Genomic DNA, 19,250 nt, shown 5'->3' on the forward strand with positions numbered 1-19,250 from the left:
AAACTAGCTTATAAAGAGAAAGCCCTTTGAAAATGCTTTGTTTACTTGTCATATTAAACTGATCATAAATGTAGTGTAGCAGGTGCTTTTACAAACAAATACTTCTGACCACTCACAGCTTCATTCACAATCCACCCAATTTAATTCATACGCACACTCATTTGTTTTTTTTTAAAATTCCTATCTAAAACACACCCACTCACAAAACTTTCCAATTACCTAACTACATATATACAGTATATTGCAGTGTGTGGGTTGGCTGTAGGTTTTGTACCTATGGGTGCTGGGTGGGTGATTCTGCCCCTCCTTGTGCATGCATGGAATCCAACCAATCAGGGGATATCATCAATTTCAAGTAACAGTCTTCATTTCATATGCTTTAATGTACCAATATAATTTATGAATAGTTGCAACATTTCGGTGTCTTTCAAACATCACCCGATGATGTAATCAGAGCAGCACGTCATGCATTTGAAGAGAAAGCTAAACATTCCGTCCATTTTGTTACCAAAATAATCTCTACTTTGTCTATTACAACAAGAAATATTTTCTTAACAATATTATTTTAAGCAATGGACTGCTGAGATGTCATATAAAATGTCTTTGTTCTGATAAATATTTACATTATTTTTTGACATAACTTATTTATTTCGTACTCGGCCTAGGGTTTCAAAAGGCCCATTTGGCCTTTTTTTTTAAACACTGCTCACTCTTTCAACATTAGAACTGTTTATTGATAATTCTGAAGTCCCCGGCTGCATTTCAATTGCTTCTTCTGTCTCGTCCATATCCATGCTGGTTAGTTCATTGCCGTTTCGGAAGCTGTTCAGATTAAGGTCCTTTCCGTACATTGCTGTTGGTGCAGCATTATGATGGCACTGATTCTGTTGCAAGATCGTTTTTCTGCTGTTGTTATACTGACAGCGGATGTAATTGGAAAAGGCTCTGCGATATGTTCTGTTAAAAAGTGTATAGACCAAAGGGTTGATCCCTGAAGAAACATATCCGACCCAGACAAACACATTCAAAAGTTCTACCATAAGGTCTTTGTCACATGTCTCTTTACATAATACAGCCATAATGTTTGTGATGAAGAAAGGACACCACATAATGAGAAACAAGAAGAAGACAATCCCAAGGACTTTTGAGGCTCTACGCTCATTGTTTATAGACTGCATGGTCCCTTTACGGAACAGAGCCGCCTCTTTATTGATAGGGGAGTTTAGGTGGGAGGATGCCTCGTGATTCTGGATCATTGAAATATTTTCAGTGTTGCTGTCCTTCTTGAGGCCGCTAGCGCTACTTCGCCTTTGCTTTGGCACTTCTTCGTACATGAATACGGTGGCTTGCTTCTGGAGCACCTGGATAGTCAGGCAGTAAGTAAACACCATAATAATGAGCGGGATAAAAAACGCCACAAAAGATCCAAGTAGTACAAAATTATCATCGTTTAATACGCAACTTCCATTTACAAATACTCTGGAATCATCTTGGAGGCCGATCACAGGAATAGGCATTGAAATACCTAGAAAAAAAAAGAGCGATAAAATTAAAATAAATTTACATTCTAAATATATTCGTAAAAAGAAATACTTCTACTATACTCATTTTGCTGGACAATTCTTAAAACTATATATTCATTAAAAGGTGTATTTGTAATTATTTAATTGCGTATGATGTCACCATATTATAATTTCTTTATATTAAATATGAAATGGCTAATATACCTATGGGGCCTATTTACTAAAGTCATTTGTACAGAAGTTGGATTTACCTCTAAGCTACTTGTCAACACTTTACTAAGCAAACTAAACAATTTGTCTGTTCATGAAAACTCATACTGGTGCTGTCAACATTGGCACTCTGAGTCTCCATTTGAGTTCTGGCAAGTTGCTGTTGAAGTGGACAAAACTGGTATGGATCGTAAGTCAAACTCTACTGGTGTCCATTTGATTCTTCGGTCTGTCAGTGGAGTTTGTGAAGTAGGTTCATCAGCCAAGGTAGCTGCCTAGTCAATCTTCACAACTTCTTTTTATTGTATCGGGACTTTGGAATAAATTGAATTGAATAAAGTCAAATTGAACCACAGTTCCTTGTCGAGTTTGCATTTGTGAATATGCGAAGTAGATATTTTGCCCAATTTGAGCGAATTTGCCATTGCAAACCCAGCTTAACTGAACTCATCCTTACAGGAATGTATCCATGAAATGAAACCTAAGCTGAAGGTACATATTAATTGTAGCATATGGACCAATTGTCCAAATTGCATATTGATTGATGCCAACTTGCACATTCAACAGCATCTCATCTTGACTCAACTGACAGCATTACATGACAACAGTATGTGCAACTAAATAATAATAATAATAATAATAATAATAAATAGTTCCTTACAAATAAGGTGCATTCCAGCTATATCTGTTTTGCTGTTTTAGCTGTTGATTTTCAAGCTAAGGAATCTCTCTACAAATAAACTGGAGTGATTCGACAAGAATAATAATAATAAGCACTGTTGACTAACGGACAGGGCTTTACCACTGGGTCTTTTTTGACCTCTTTATAGCTAGTTGTACAAATAGTTGCTTCTTGTGCTTTACCGGAGGAAGGCACTGAGAAGAAGAATAATATATTTTATTTCACAGTTTGATTTATAAATATATTTATTTCTAGACACATTCTTGGATTGATAGGGCTGTAGAACATGATATGTCCATAACAACAAACCTTCTGGGCTCCTTGAAAAGGCATGTCTGCCTCGTTAACTGCAGGTATAATGTATAATTTGTCATACTTTGTTACATGCTAGATATGAAACCAACATATCATCATTTGCTGGGTGTGTGCTGATCCCTGCTTTGCTGTAAAATTGTGTAAAGAACATAGGTAGTCATACTAACATCTATCTGCCTTATAGCTCCTAAAATCTGAGTTTCATGAGAATATCATGCTCAAGGGTCTTTTATCCAAGAACATCCCTGTGACACTTCCCGAGCCTTTGGATCTTGAAGTTCATTTTTGCTTTTGATTAGTAAAGATTACAGCCCCCCACTCATAAGGCATAGATCCGCTCTATATCACCAGCAGCAAAACTATTCTCAAAGACTTAAAATTCTTGGTTTTAGTCTATTTTAATTGTATGGCGCACAAGTGGTTTCCTCTAGAGCCGTGCGTGATATATGGCAGCTGCAGATTCAATAAATCTATGGTAGAATTCCAACTGCATTAAGAAGATAAAGCGATAAACTTTACAACAGAACCGCAAACTTGCAATCAAAACCTAGGAAAGTAAAATAAATGAGAACTCTCGCCAAGCAAGAAACAATTAGCTTCCTCGTGTCCTGGGTCAATTTGAAATTGATTATCATTCAGACTGGCTCAGTAACAATTAGCTCTGAGTGTCTTCTGTATGGCCAGAATTTAAATTATTTTGTTGTCTGTGTACCCAAAAAGTAAAATATTACTATGTGTTAGTAAATATAATTCATAGTGTACTTAAGCAGCCAACTTTTAAATAGGAAATCATAATGAGATTTGTTTTTCTTTGAAACAAAGGCACATCGGTTTACTTTAAAGTGGAATATACCTAGGTACAGGCATAGTCCTATGTGCTCTTCAGGGTGTGAAGTAGAGGTACGTTTTATAAAAGTTTGAATAGTTCCATAAACCAAATAAGTGGAAGTTGACCCCTACAATCTGTTTCTGTAAAATTAAGAAATAATTGAGTATTTTGCCAATTTCTACTAATTACAGAAATTACAGTTTACTGTCCGTGCACCCCAGAATGTATATTAAAGTACTTTAACGTGAATTCTTTACAAATGAATAAAATTAACTTAGTACCTATCTAAGATGCAGCTCCTCCATGGTCTAAGAATGCCATGGAAAGGGTTAACCAAGCCAGCCCTACAGTTGACTGGTGGTAAGTATATAATGTGACAGGATATGCCGTATTACCGTATACATCTCCTGCATGGAAAATAGCTTTGGGGGAGGTCAAAGGCGAAAATAGATATAGGGGGATTCTGCAGAATTCCCTATGCATTTGCAAGGGGGACACCACTCAACTTTTATAAAGCATACATTTATAAAGCATTAAGCAATTTTGTGGTTTATTGTGAGAATTGGTTTTCATCTATTTATGGCTCTTGCTTTACTGTGCTTAGGAAGCAATAAAAGCAGAAACCATGTATTTAGTAGACTTGTGCAAATGGAACAAAAACAATTCGGGCACATTTTCCGTTTCATTTTTGGTCCATTCGTTCTCGGACCCTTTCGGTACGAATGAAATTTGGAGGGAGTTTTCCATCTGGAAATGAAATCGATTATCACTCACCTTTATTCACTCTCTCATACCTTCTCATGCTCTCTCACACTCTCTCACACTCTCATTCACCTTTTTCCACACTCTCATGCACTCTGGCAGGAAAAGAGAAGCATTTAGATAACTCTCAAGCAACAAACCAAATTCTTCCGGTTTCAGCAAATACATTTGCAAAATATATAGATTCAGTAAAGCAAAATGATGAAAAAAAGAATGAAGCGATACATAGATTGTCACTAGTAGTCTTGTGATATTTGTTTTTCCTTTTTTTATATTTGCTAAAACACTTAAGAAACAGTGAAACCAGCCTCCTGTTTAGCAAAATAAACTTCAGCCCATCTTGTTTTCAAAGCAGCCAAATCCTATTCTCGAGGACAGTTCACACATCATTAGTCTTGTCATTATATTGTCGTTAGTTGTGTATCAAGGATTTAAGAATCTATTTTTAAGTACTCATCTATATACAAATACTGTTAGATGGGAAATTCCATGTCCAGTGTTGTTCCGATTATAATGACTGTTTTGCTACAAATGTACTTTATTTCTAAGCAGAAACAATAGGTTATAACAGGAGGAACTGCTAATTTTTAATACTTTTTAGTATGGGATCAAGGTTCTTAATGCATTTACAACAAAACTACATGTAGGGTTTATATTAGGTGGACAGCAATGGTATTTTATCTACAGTATATATGTCCCTGTCACTTAAACTCAGGATTTCCTAAATTATGTTTTATGAGCTGCTGTTTTTTGTAGAAAATTATCATTTTCAATATTAATATTTAATGACTACGGTCAGACTCGGACTGGACATCTGGAACACCAGGCAAATGCCCAATGGGCAACACACTGGAGCAGCAGATCAGGTACCGTAATGCTCTGCCGGCGGATGAATATACTCAGCCGCACATGCATATACATCCGCCGGCCGCCGTTACATCATCAGGCGCCCGTTAGCCCTGGCCGCCCCGTCACTGTCAATCATCACAGTCATCTAGTGTTACCAAATTTATTAGTGCATTTTTCATGTTTTAGGGTTGCAACCCTTTTCTCAATGTCCTGTGGAGAGAGAAACACCTTGCAGGTTAATGAATTAAGAATTAGGATTGAGAATGAACTGTAAGGTGACAGCCAAGGACCGTACTTCTCGCTTACCCATTGATATAGTCCAAACAGCAGCAATTTTCATCATAGCTTTCGTGCGGGAGTTGAAGCGGCTGTGCTCTATGGGGTTTCGTATTGCTACATACCGATCGAGAGAGATTGCACAAAGATGCATAATAGATGCAGTAGAAAACAGTACATCCAATGAAATCCATATAGGACATAGTTTCTGTGGCAAAGGCCAAGCGTAATCTGCAATGGAGAAAAAAATAAAACAATCGTTATCATGGTACTTATTCAAAACCATGAATCATATTATTTATCACCCTGTATTTTCCTTCCGGCATCCAATCTAATCATGTACTAGCTCACCCAGAGATACAAACATAATATTTTTTTTTTATTTGTGCTTATCATTAACTCATACAAGATGAAAATGTAGCCGGTATAGAAAATATGCAGCTTTTCACTATTTTATAACTAAAACGTCCTCAACAACAATAAAAAAAAATACGTACAATCACAACATAAAACAATACAACTATAAAACATGAATATATTGGGCTGTGTAGCAATAGTGGATAGACGGTGAAAAAAATATTTTTCTCATTGAGAATAAAATCCAATGCCGTATACAGTAATGTAGTTATGAAATCTGATTTTTTCTCTTTTGTGCCAATAAACTTCCTTTATCTGCAAACATGGAGGCGGCCATAGTTGTCTGTTATGTGATATTTTGGGTGGATTGTTCCTGTTCAAACACTGAGCTGATTCTATAATCCTATTGAGAGTGTGCCTTGACATGGCGGGTGAGCTTAATTATGCTTTGGCCAATTCATATAACCAAAACCTCTCATTTATATTATGTTTATATATTTGTTGCCAACTTTATTAGGGTAAGAAGCGCAGACAGTTTTTTTTTTGTATACATTGTACAGCCAATACACTGTTTTTGCAGCATGCTTACACCTGTTTGGTAGGCCTCGTATTACACGTTTGTATTATTTGAGCCTGAGATTAGTTTAGCGCACCGACATTTTTTCTTTTCCCTGATTCTATAATCGACAGACTATATGGGGTGAATGTTTCTTATTTGCTGTCAAATTCTATGTTCCTATGTTTGTGGCAATGCTAGTGAAGTCTGTTCCTCTACAGACTTTCATTAGTCAGGGTGTCCTGCTGGGTGATTAAGTATGAGCCATTCTCTTCTTTACCACAAGGCTGTATGATAACTACTCAGGTTATTTATCCAGGAGATTGGGCTAAAATAACAGAGCGAGAAGACATTCAGTACAAATGGCTAGTGTGCAGCTACCGAAACATTCTGTTTTGCAAAATCTAGAACTTTTTTTTTTTTAGAAAACCACACAATATTTATGAAAACGGATTCTTAATCTGATATTGGTAATGTTCCCATTTTATGTCCAGTGACATATAAATAAATCATAGCCACTTTCTTGTTATCTACAAAAGATCTTGCAGAGTAGTGCTACAAGCTAAAGGAGTTCACTGGCCCCTCGAGCAAATACAGGTAAGCTCCGTCAGGCATCGGCTCACCTGGCATTCGCCTGTGTGGCCATATGGCAGGGCCAGTCTGGCAATGTCGATGACATAGTAGCAGCTGACGGCTGGATACGTGTGGCTGCATCCTACACTTTTATGCTTATATAACATGCGGCCGGCCATGTTCAGCCACTGGTCACACGCCAGTGTGTGGTAGTGTCTGCCACCGGCCCACCGGGCATTTGCCTTATGTGCCAGATGGCCAGTCTGGGCCTGAATTCAGGTCTAATGGGTAGTCTTCAAAATAATTCACTAGTTCTTTTTATCATTCATTTTATCATTCATTACATTTTTATCATTAGGAAGTGTCCAGCCGTAATGTAAAGTAATGAAATTTCCAGATTGTGACTATTAAATATTTTAAAACGAAGATGACCAGTTTGTATTATGTTAACACAATGCTCAGACTGTTTTATGCTTTGGTAAATGTCTTTACCTAATGTCTTTAGGAGACAGATCTAAAATAAGTGTCTGTAAAAATGCAATATAGATGTCTAAAATAAAATAGACGTTTAGAAACATTAGTAACTTAAACGAATAGAAGCAGAAAATTGAGTAAATAATTCAATAGGGAATATTCTACCATCGCTTTTTTTTTCTAAACTGGAGATTAAAAGATTTAAAATTACACAGTCTAATCAGTAAATCCTTCGGATTGAGACTGGTCCAGTGACATATTGTATAACAATATCAGCCTCTCCGTAGCGCGGAGGTTTCATTTCGTATTATTCCGACGAGGAAAGTCAGATGAAAAAAGGGAGCTTCCCAGCTGTGAAAGCTGGTTTATGAAAATATGCCAAACGCAAATCCTCTGGTTGTATTAAAACCATTCTAGGAGAAAGATGTGAATTCGAACTGCACCAGACATAGGAGACACGATGAGACGCATGATGACGCGACATCCTCGATCTCCGGGTTCCGAGTAGACGCACGGAACTAAAATTCTACGAACGTGCTATCCGGGGGAGCATATAAAGAAGGACTTCACGGACAGACGCACATACCTCCTGAGGAAGCCACGAGATATTGGCGAAACGCGTAGAGGACCTTTATACTTACAGGACATTTGATTCCATATCTATTTTTAATCGTTTTTATGGATTTTTACTTGACTTTTTAAAGATTCACTTTTTTAGCACATTTATTTATTTTTTGTACTGAGGAGTTGTAATCATTCTTTTAGCATCTAAGGGAATAGTCCCAAAATAAATTATTTATTTACTTATATATCCTTTTCAATCATGCTTTATACATTATCTTTCCAGTAATCATGAATTGCACATAACACACACTGAATACCTATTGTCCATCGAGCACTACCAGATTTGAATCATTACTTGCACCTGCACTTTAAAAAGTTTTTTCAACACTGCCATTGGAACCCAGAGGATTCATCTCACTAAGATTCAAAGACCTTGAAGTTCATCAGGATCCAGATCCAGAGCTGCAGCCAACATCAGCACAACTCCAGGATATACAACAGATAAGCCCGAGACATCTGCTTAAATGTGAGTGCATCCCACCATTGCGTGTACATCTATATAGAAAGATATCACCCTATGGTAGATTTCTGTTTTATATGTTTCATGATATGGATGGATTGACACACACACCAAGGAGTTGACTCTGGAGGCTTTAAAGGTCATACACATTGTGAGTGTAACCATTGAAGTATAGCCCTGGGCTTCCATAATAGCGTTACTGTACTACACTATATTTTATTTTTTATCTGTTTCTATCGAGCTACACGAGATCGTGAATTTCAAGCGCCCCTTGACAGAAGTCTTGCTTAAAACCATTCTATACAGATTGTCTCCAAGATGGACATTTTAATTCACTTTATCAAAATGAAGGGTAAATGAATGAGAAGACATAAGAGGATAACAGTCATTGGCAGAATGCTAATTGGGCAGATAAGTGACAGACATGTTGACTATAGCCAGGTAACTCTAAAATACTGGTCTTGAATATAAAAATAGAGAATCAAATGGGTCTGTTTCAAAAGCACATTTACATTTTTAATGTATTAGACTTTATTTCTCCTCATTTTACGTAAACATGCATTTTTATTTCCTTGTTATTTTTAATAAATGTAGTTGCCAATAAATCCAAATTAATATGTTGATGCTAACGTACTATATTGACGTGAAATTGAGAACATATTCGAGTGTTTATAATATCGTCATAGAGCAATGTTTAGACTGGGCATAGGGCAGGGTACCACGCCAAGCCATTAGACAGATGAATATAATGTGGTATATCCATAAATAATGTGTATAACAAGAAGAACTATGTAGATACTGTCCATACAAACAACACACAGAATGCTGATGTTGCTGACACCCTTTACTACTTTAGATACGTTGGGCTCATTCAATATCCCATCTTAAAACTAGGCATTCGCTGTTAAAACAGATAACACACTCCCAGGTGCAAATCCAATAACCTGTGTACACATTTAGCGAGTCTATCTCATAATCACAGCTCAGCTAGTGCTGAAGTCTAAACCCATGAAGTCTAACAAGATCAAAGCAAGCCTCTGTGCAGCCATTGAGATAAAAGTTATCGACAAATTAAATTCAAATCAGTTAAACTAGCTGTATAAAAAATGTATAGAGATCCTCGTTAATTTCTATGTCTGGGTATAATCAAAATGTGTTAAGATTCTTTAGAAAAAAAAGCCTCATTTGCTAAAACAGTAATGTGAAAAAGATGTAATTATACTAATTACTGACATTTCTCTAATACAGGGGTATCCATGATTTCATTTTTCTTACTAATGAATTATATTCCAGCATTTAAAGGTTCAATCATAAAACATGGTTTACTGGGTTTGAATACGTATTTCCCCCAATATGGTTAATTAATAGCGATTTAATAGGTTTGTGGGCGTTATGCCAAATAGTATCGCTGTCAATTATAATAACCCCATCAAGGGAATTTAATTGAACTGCATACTACAAATGTAACAATTTCAAGTGTCTTGGAATAAGCCCAGGTATGTTTTCTTTTGAAGTCTGCTTTCAGAGTGTATTGTACTTCACTCTGCGAGTACGCTAATATACATTCTTCCAATACAAAACAAAGAAAATGAAAAACAAAGCACTTGCGTAACACAGAATCTTTATTTCTCCACCATGGTCTGATATTTGTAGCCCCTGATTGGCTGCTTAAAGCTGTCTATCAGTGGCAGCAAACGAATTCCATTGAAATCAATGCTGCTCTCTTGTCGCTGATTGACATCCTAAGCAGCCAATCAGTGGCAGAAAATGGGTCTACTGAAATGAATGGTACACTAGGGTTTAAACAGACATTTAACTAGTGTGTGGGGAAAGGGGCAAACGCATTTGGAGGATTACAGTGCATTAAAGTGCATATGATGGCTGAAGCGGCCCTTTAAAATTGTGATGTTTGTAGCAAAGCAGTTCAATTATATACCCTTGATGTGGTGGGCAGTTTAATTAAAAAAAAACAGAAATTAAAACCATATGAAATCAAATTAAGGAAAAATAAATTTAATATGACATGATTTTAAACACATGAGTGAGAAGAGGTAATGATGGTAGAAGAGTAGAAGCAGTTCATTAGAGGAACAAAGAGGGTGGTTAGGGGATATGAAGGTAGAGCTGTAAGGGGTGCAGAGATGGGCTCTGTAGGTCAAATGCTTAATTTTGATTCTGGAGGCTATGGGAAGCCAATGGAGGCATTGACACAGTAGAGCAGCAGATGAGGAACGGTGACAGAGAAAGATTAGTCTAACTACACTGTTGAGTACGGATTGGAGCGCTGAATGCAGGAGAGGGAGAGATCAGTTAGTAGGAGTTGCAATAATCCAGAAGGGACATCACAAGGGAGTAGATTAATAGTTTAGCCGGATGAATGGCCAAATTCGGGAGATGTGCAATGCCATCCATGATGCAATTCATGCATCCAGAAAGACAGTGGGTGAGGCGTGTTAGACGAGAGGGTGAAAGGTCAGCAGAAGAAATGTTGTCCACGTATAGGTGATATTAGAAGCCAAAAGAAAATATGAGCTGTCCAAGGGAAGAGGTTGTAAATGGAGAAGAGTAGAGGCCCAAGAACTTAACCTTGGGGAACACCGACAGATAGCGGTAGGGGAGAAAAACAAGTTCCAGCAAAGGAGACACTAAAGGTACGGTCAGAGAAGTAAGATTTGAGCCATGAAGAGTTGTGTCACAGATGCCACAAGCGTGAAGGGTTTGTATGAGAAAGGGATGGGCAACTCTGTCAAAGGCTGCAGAGAGGTCCAAGAGTCTAAGTAGTGAAACGCGGTGTTATGTTTTAGCGGTGAAGAGGTTGTTCGTATAAACAAGACTCCGATTATGTTCCAGAATTCTTGCATTAGCCAAGAGGATATTAGAATGTTTGTCCCACCTTTCCAGCACTCCATCAGTTTCTACATTCATTTTATAGGATATATCGAGCTCTGGAATTTCTGGACTACCTCTTAGTGGGTCAACTTAAGATCAAATCATTCTATTAAAATAAATTGGAGAAATAACATTTTATTAGCAGCAGTCTGTGTAAACCCTTTGGAGTAAACAAACATGCTTTAAATGCCTCTCTTTGTTACAGTTTTATGGGTAAAATATATATACTTGTTTGCTTTTGTCTCCGTGCTGCTTTCACAAAATTGTAAGTGATCATCTTTGCCTTGTACTCAGCTTATACGTCTGACTTAACTATATATATATATATATATACAGTATGCGCTAATCAGGTTTAACAAGAGTGTCAGGGCTACTCTGCTCGATCAACCATGACAACAACACTGCTCTCGGTATATTTGACTTCAGAAAAACTAAGTGGTTGTGACAGAATCCATGTATTGATTCAGTGAACCTCCTTTAAGCCTCTTTATCGTTTGCCTATATAGATTACATATAAGAAAAGGAAAAAAAAGTAAATTGAGGACATCATTGAGATTTAACAATGTAGCAATTGAGGTGTTTGTTAGATATAGATCAAAAACAGTGAGATGAATTAACCCCTTAATGACAAAGTCCGTACATGTACGGGGTCAAAATGCATTGTTTTCAATGGGTTTAGGGACAGCCCTGTCCAACTCCACCCCCCACCCCCGCTGCCCCTCTCATGAAGAAGCTCAGAATGTTTGTTCATTTTAGTAAATCACAGGGTTCTATAACCCTAACATATAAAATGATGTGTATTGGAACAACAGAAAATGTGTTTTTGCTCATCCAGTTACAACTTAAAAGAAAACCGCCCCTCTTTGGCCCTTGTAAGCACTATTTTTTGCCTATTTTTGTGTAACGGCTGGCATTTTACTAGATCAATAGATGTATATTGTGTCCAAACTTGTGGACCCTGACATTCACACTTTTTGTATCACAGGTCCACTTTAAAACATTTTTATTTTAAACTTGTTATTCTCTTTGACATGAAATGCAACATAATTATTATATGATCAAAAAATCAATTTGTCCTACTCTTTAACTTGTGTCTAGATTCCATAAAACAGGTCGATGCATCTTCAACCATGCTCTCTACTTTAATGATGAAATCAATTCTTATATTTTTTATACGTCTTATTGACGTTACAAAATAATATCTGTGACACATTGTAACGCAAGACCTTTCATTTCGTTTAGAGTCTTAATGAGTATTGGAGCAGAATCAGTCAATGAAAAATCTTATTCATAAGTGAGATAAAAATGTTTTATAGAACAGCTAAAGGACATTTGAACATCTGTAGACTATGCAAATGTCAATAATGCTTTAACATGACATGTGACATTTTACCATAACATACTTGGGAACCCTTAAGTTTGACTCAGAGTCTCCAGGTGAAGTTCTGCTTCCCTGGGTCTCCAGGTCTTCAGGTCACTTGTCTCTTTTTCCAGGCTGTAGGAGAGGCATTTAGCCACGGCCACTCATCTTTCTAGCCAAGTCTCTCTTGGGCTAACCCCCTCTAAACCCCCTAGCAAAGCCACTTTCCTGGGAAGAGCTTTGGGTAGCCTGACCTTGGTAGTTTCCAGGTTTGACCATGACAACCAATTCTTTTTCATCACCCCATCACAAAGCTGCTACGTTTAAAGTGTATTATACATACTACTTACACAGATTACAGTCTATACAGAGAAAAATAACAAGAATCATGGCAATTTAGGTAAATTGACCACATTTTTTAAATTAAAATCCAGGGACATTAAAAACTCTATACTTCTAAGACAGTAAACCCATACAAACAGAACAGAAAAGGAAATAAATTAATAGAGTCCCCACATTAGATAAATAAGCTCAATATGAGGTTTCTATGGAAATGTCGTAATGCATTATAGCAGCAACGGAAAACGGAGCAAATATTTTACTTGTTTTGGGGGTTTTCAATTAAAATAAGAAAGCTTTAATGGTCCTTAAAAACAGCAACTAATTTCCATCCATTTACCCTATTTATGAATTTCATGCTGACATCTAATTAAACATCTCCTGCTGTGTTCTAGCTTAGTTTTTACATTTCACAGGACATAACATATTAAAGTATAAATTAAATATTTTATATTTTCGCATGCACTGGGGCCCTGGTCTGAGAGGGGTTTACCTCTTCTCTGTGCCCAAGTGGGGCAGTTATAAACGACACTATGGACTCATGCGCTGCTAATGGCTTCTGTATGTATTTCTCGGATATGCACAAAATGTACATATGCAAAGAACATATTCCAAAATCCAGCTGCTTAGTTCCAATCCAAACAAATAAATAAAATGTAGAAAAAACCTTCATTACCACTGGCAGAAGGGAGGGACAGCATTCTGCGTTGTTATATAAAAACCCTTGTTCATATATCGTATCCTAAAGGTGAGAAGTGCAAGCATGCTGTGCTTGAAGCATGGAGGAAGTGTACAGATCACAGGTTGGAATGTATCGTGTACCGTTCTAGACACCTTATCTGTTAAATGATATTCTAGAGCAAGTCCGAAGAAATGGTTCTCAGTTTACCAAATGAAACCCACTAGGAAAAAAAGTGATGTCAATTGCCCTAAATGATAGGGCAGGTGCTGGGGCTATTTGGGTTTACTTCTACCAGCCAAAAAGTTGCCTTGATATGTTATCTTTAGCATACCAAGACATTTTGGACAATGCTATGCTTCCAACTTTCTGGGAACAGTTTGGTGAAGGCCCTTTTCTATTCCAGCATGACTGCGCCCCAGAGCACAAAGCATGGTTGGATGAGTTTGGATGAGTTTGGAATGGAAGACCTTGACCTGCCGCACAGAGCCCTGACCTCAACCCCATCAAACACCTTTGGGATGAACTGGAACAGAGATTGCGAGCCGGGCCTTCTCATCCAACATCAGTGCCTAACCTCACAAACGCTCTACTGGATGAATACATTCCACTTTCAAATAGATGTAGGGCAAATATTCCCTACATTTTAATAGGAAAGAAAATGTACATATTGTAAGAAGCACATTGAAAATCACAACATACCTAGACACCTTTAGGGTGCAAGGTGTCTGGTCAGCTCTTTTTAACAGTCTATTAGACTAAGTGCATAATCGCTGCTAATTTTACTTGCTACACCTGTTCAATTAATTAAGCAATATATTGCTCATATTAGCCAACGCAAAACATTTTTACCGAAAACAATCAAAGACCCGGAGAGCCTTAATTAACGAAAGAATAAAAATACCTGCATAGTTTTAAAGATTACATGTGTAAGAAAAAAAAAAAAAAACCCCTACATCACGTTTTTCACTTTAATTAGAAATCACTATGACAAGATGATTATTTCTTTAACTTGAAATATGACAGATTGTAACGCAGGCAGATTCATTAATTAAGTGTAGTTTACTCATGGAGATTGGCAGCAATAGGTGGCACAACTGTCCTGAAAAGGTGCTACACTCTTATGTGGTGATGTTAGCCAAATGGCCAGTCCGGGACTAGTATTACGCAATGGTGCAGAGCCACTTCGGTATGGATTACCTGTGATTATTTTCATATTAAATGTCTGCAGTGGCGTCTCCAGCTTTCATATTTAGGGTGGGCACATGGGGGCCAGGGACCAAAGTAGGGGGGCCAATTATAAAACGGTACATATACACTATATATATATATATATATATATATATATATATATATATATATATATATATATACACACACACACACGTTAGGCAGTTATTTCTCATTCTTTAATATTAGCCCCTGCTGACAATATATATAAATATTACACCCTGCTTCTGATATATATTAATATTAACCCCTGCTGCGGATATATATTGATATTAGCCCCTGTTGCGGATATATACTTATATTATACCCTGCTGCCGATATACATAAAAATTATACCCTGCTGCCGATATATATTAATATTTGACCCTGCTACCAGTATATATTAATATTAGCCCCTACTGCCAATATATATTATTAGTCCCTGCAGCCAATATATATAAAATTAGCCCCTGCTGCCAATATATATTAATATTAGCCCCTGCTGCCAATATATATATAAATACTAGACCCTGCTGCCAATATGAATATAAATACTAGACCCTGCTGCCAATAAATATTAATATTAGCCCCTGCTGCCAATATATGTTAATATCTCCATCTCCCTCCCTATCTATCCTATCTATCCCCTCTCCCTCCCAATCTATCCCCTCTCCCTCCCAATCTATCCTATCTATCCCCTCTCCCTCCCAATCTATCCTATCTATCCCCTCTCCCTCCCAATCTATCCTATCTACCCCCTCTCCCTCCCAATCTATCCTACCCCTCTCCCTCTCAATCTATCCTACCCCTCTCCCTCTCAATCTATCCTACCCCTCTCCCTCCCAATCTATCCTATCTACCCCCTCTCTCCCTCCCAATCTATCCCTATCTACCTCTTCTCACTTCCTATCTACCTCTTTTCACTCTCTAACCCCCTTCTAACTTCTATGGCCCTCTCTGCCCCCCCCCTGCCGACGCCACTGAATGTCTGGCCGAATGCAGTATATGCCATTACATGAAAAATACAAACTGTACACATTGAATAGTTAAGAAAAGAAAAAAAATGTATGACAATTTTTGGAAAATACAAAACAATTCTGATGTAAAATACAGAATGATGATCTGTAATGATACTTTTAAGGGTCCCTTTGGACCAGCGCTGAATTTGCTGCTGCACAGGAATAGTAACGCATCACTCTGTGCAGTTTTTAAATGCGGAATTAAATACCAGACTCCACTGGGTACCATATTATTAAAGAAATAAATAAGTAAAACTTTGTATGATGATGTTTTCTGTTTTCATTTAGTTCCAAGCAAGAAATCGATGTGTTTAATTTTTATTTTCACTTATATATAATTTAAGCTATTGCTTACTGTAACTAGTGAATGGTTTGCATAAAATATCGTACTTTGTGCTCTGCTAACGTTTTTGTTTCAGTGAAATGAGCAGTGTATCACAATTTAACTTTCAGAAACCCCCAAACATCCGGGTTTTGCCCAGAGACTTTCGGTAAAGCACTGCTTTTTCGGGTCACCGAGAGGAAACTCTGGGACGACGAGTGTCGTTGAGGAGCGCCCCACTCCCCTCCCCCTTAACAAAAGCATATGTCCCGCCCATATCCCGCAAGGGAACGCGTAACATACCATCACACTGACAGGAGTGATGGTGCTCTGCAGAGTGTTTCCGTGCTAAATTATACAACTGTTCTTTTAAACCATAATGGAGTGGAACCTGCAGCCTGCAACGTCTTGCTTGCAAAATTGTAGTTTCTCTATGCAGTAGTGATAGTTCTTATTTGGGGCTAAAATTATTCTGTCCCTCTTTTCTCCCTTAATGTCCTTCAAGGAGCTCAGAATGGGTTTGCTGGGTTTAATTGTTGGCAGTGGTCTCCGTCCTTAAAAGTCACGGTAATGTGTAGACTTGTGCATTCGAATCTGTACAAATTTTATTAATTTGTACGAATGTCTCAAAACAAGTTAGGACCCCCCAATTAAATGAAAGAAAATGAAGCAGAGAGTTTTTTGCATTTAGTTGCTCTCACACTCTCATTCACTCTCTCTCACTCACTACTCTCTTCTCAATGTCTCCCTACCTTCTCTGCTTGTCATTGTCTCCTTTTCCGCAGCACCTCTTTGCCTCTTGCCTTTTCTTGATCTTCTGTCTCCTTTCTTCGATTGCATATCCTCGGTATCAGGTACTAATGCAAAAAGGCAGACCCTCGGTGCACACCCTCTACTCCAATTGAAGGAACGGGGAGAGGCTGTCCCTTTGGCGCGCGCCGTGACTCGGACCTCTTGTGGAAGTTCTTCAAGACGCCAGAATATTCCAGATAGTTTCACGGATAAAGAAGCATTTCTGCACCTCTCTTTCTCCACATTCCCATCTAAAATATTCTGCCATCTTGGAGGTTGTGTGCAGAGGCTCCATCCTTTGTGGAAGTACCCAGATAATGAAGCCGACGAACAAAGAAGACAGAAGAACAAGAAAAGACAAGAGAAGTGGAGCTCCAGAAAAAAGACATTTTCTAATGGAAAAAACCCTCTAAATTTCATCCAAACTGGAAGTCAAGGAAACAAAATTTGTTATCTGAAAACGACCGGGCCAAAACCGAAATGAAACATTTGTGCGAATCGCTTTTGTACAAGTCTAATAATATGTATAAAAAGAGCAGAAATGTGTTTATACAGTACATTTTGTAATAAAAATACATTTCTTATTCTCCAAAATGCCTCACTCTTTACTGGTAAAGTAAAAGTCATAAAAATTTGGGTTAATTCTCTACCCTTAACCCCACCATTAAAAGCGAAAGCATTTCTTTTTTGGCCATTTTACACGTTGGGAGATTTAAAAGTGTGTTCCTTAATATGTGCATTCACAATAATTGTGTAACTGTATGGAAATTGTATGTTTCGGTTTTACGCACCTATTTGTGGAAAAATACTTAAAGGATGTTTTTTATAATGTGTCTTCTGTTGCCGATAAAAGTAAAATGTGGCTGCGAGCATAAACAGTCTCTTTTGATAGTTGTCGTACATAAATAAAATCTGTTGTACACAATTTTGATTTCCAATTATAATAAGGGGCCTCGTTCTCCCTGAGAATTTACTGCGGGGACCTCAATTTTGCCTGACTCTGTAACCTTGCAAGATTTCGAAGTGTCAAATATACGTCTCCAGCTGAGTCTGTTATTGTCAATGCAAAAGCCTTGGTGACCATTGTGCAGCCTGGCCAATAATTCATCGCATCCATGAGACTTTTTAAAGATGAAAAGCCAACAGATTATTCGATTTGCTATTTATCTTCCGCTAATGCATTTTCCTGAGGGTCATTTTGTACGTATTACACAGCGGCAAACTTTTACGAGGGCAGAGAAAAAAAAAATAAAAACATATCACGGAACCAGCTCAGAGCTTAATAGCATGAAACAAATTCTGACATGTAGCTGAAAATCAGAAACCCTGTCAAATTATTACGTGGACTGTCTTAAATGGTGAACAGTGTTCAGGTTGTACAGGGAAGTACTAACTTGGGATCACTTGTGATCAGATAATTGACTTTTTTTTTTTACTAAAAGAAAAGATGGGAATGTAAAATAACTATAATGCAAATTTTCTAAAATAAGAATTTTGGTAGAGATGGATTATGGACTGGGTAAGGCACAAAGATTTAGCCCCAATGCTTGTACCCTTACACTTAGCTCGGGAACATGCTTTCAGGTATGTTTACATGCTCAGAGATCATAGACATGAGATGTGAAAAGGAGATCTGTTACTTGTACCCAGCCAGAGCCACCATTAAGCAGGGGCAAACATAGCTTCTGCCCCAGGTCCCACACAGTGTCTCCACAGTGTCTCTGATTACTGCTTCTTTCCCTCACGCAATTCTGCTATATGATGTAATATCCCAGCATTCTGCTTGTCTCATGCAGAGAGCACAAGGGTAAGAGAGAGCCCGCTTGCCCCTTCCTACAGACAAAGTGACCCCACAAACCTTTCTTGCCTTAGACCCTTAAACAACTAAGCAGTGAAGCCTATGGACTTATTGTTTGTTTACAAGATGCCCCTTTCCTCTTCTCCACATCTGCCTTCAAGTCAGTCTTGTAGCTCATGAAGGACCTCTCGATGCATTCATGGGTCAGTGGCTTTATTATGTTTATTATCTGGGTCACTGTACAATTTAGCAAATAATATTATTTGTGAAGTAATTTCTCTGCTCTTATTTTGGAAGGATACGGTTAACATACATGTCAGTTATAGACACAATAATCAATATCTCTTTCCTCT

General features: G+C 37.7%; 1 protein-coding gene across 2 annotated transcripts in view; it reads right to left on the reverse strand.

Annotated features, from left to right (window-relative positions):
- Positions 1-364: 364 nt before the first annotated feature.
- HTR2C (5-hydroxytryptamine receptor 2C) overlaps positions 365-19,250 on the reverse strand; it is a 152,161-nt gene continuing 133,275 nt past the window's right edge. For both annotated transcript variants that reach the window (XM_053472679.1, XM_053472678.1), the window contains 2 exons: positions 5,477-5,677; positions 365-1,525 (listed from right to left, as the gene is read on the reverse strand). In XM_053472679.1, the coding sequence (XP_053328654.1) occupies positions 696-1,525; positions 5,477-5,677 (1,031 nt within the window). In that variant the 3' untranslated portion in view covers positions 365-695. The remainder of the gene's footprint in view (positions 1,526-5,476; positions 5,678-19,250) is intronic.

Source organism: Spea bombifrons, chromosome 8 (assembly GCF_027358695.1).
Source record: "Spea bombifrons isolate aSpeBom1 chromosome 8, aSpeBom1.2.pri, whole genome shotgun sequence".
Classification (NCBI taxonomy): domain Eukaryota; kingdom Metazoa; phylum Chordata; class Amphibia; order Anura; family Pelobatidae; genus Spea; species Spea bombifrons.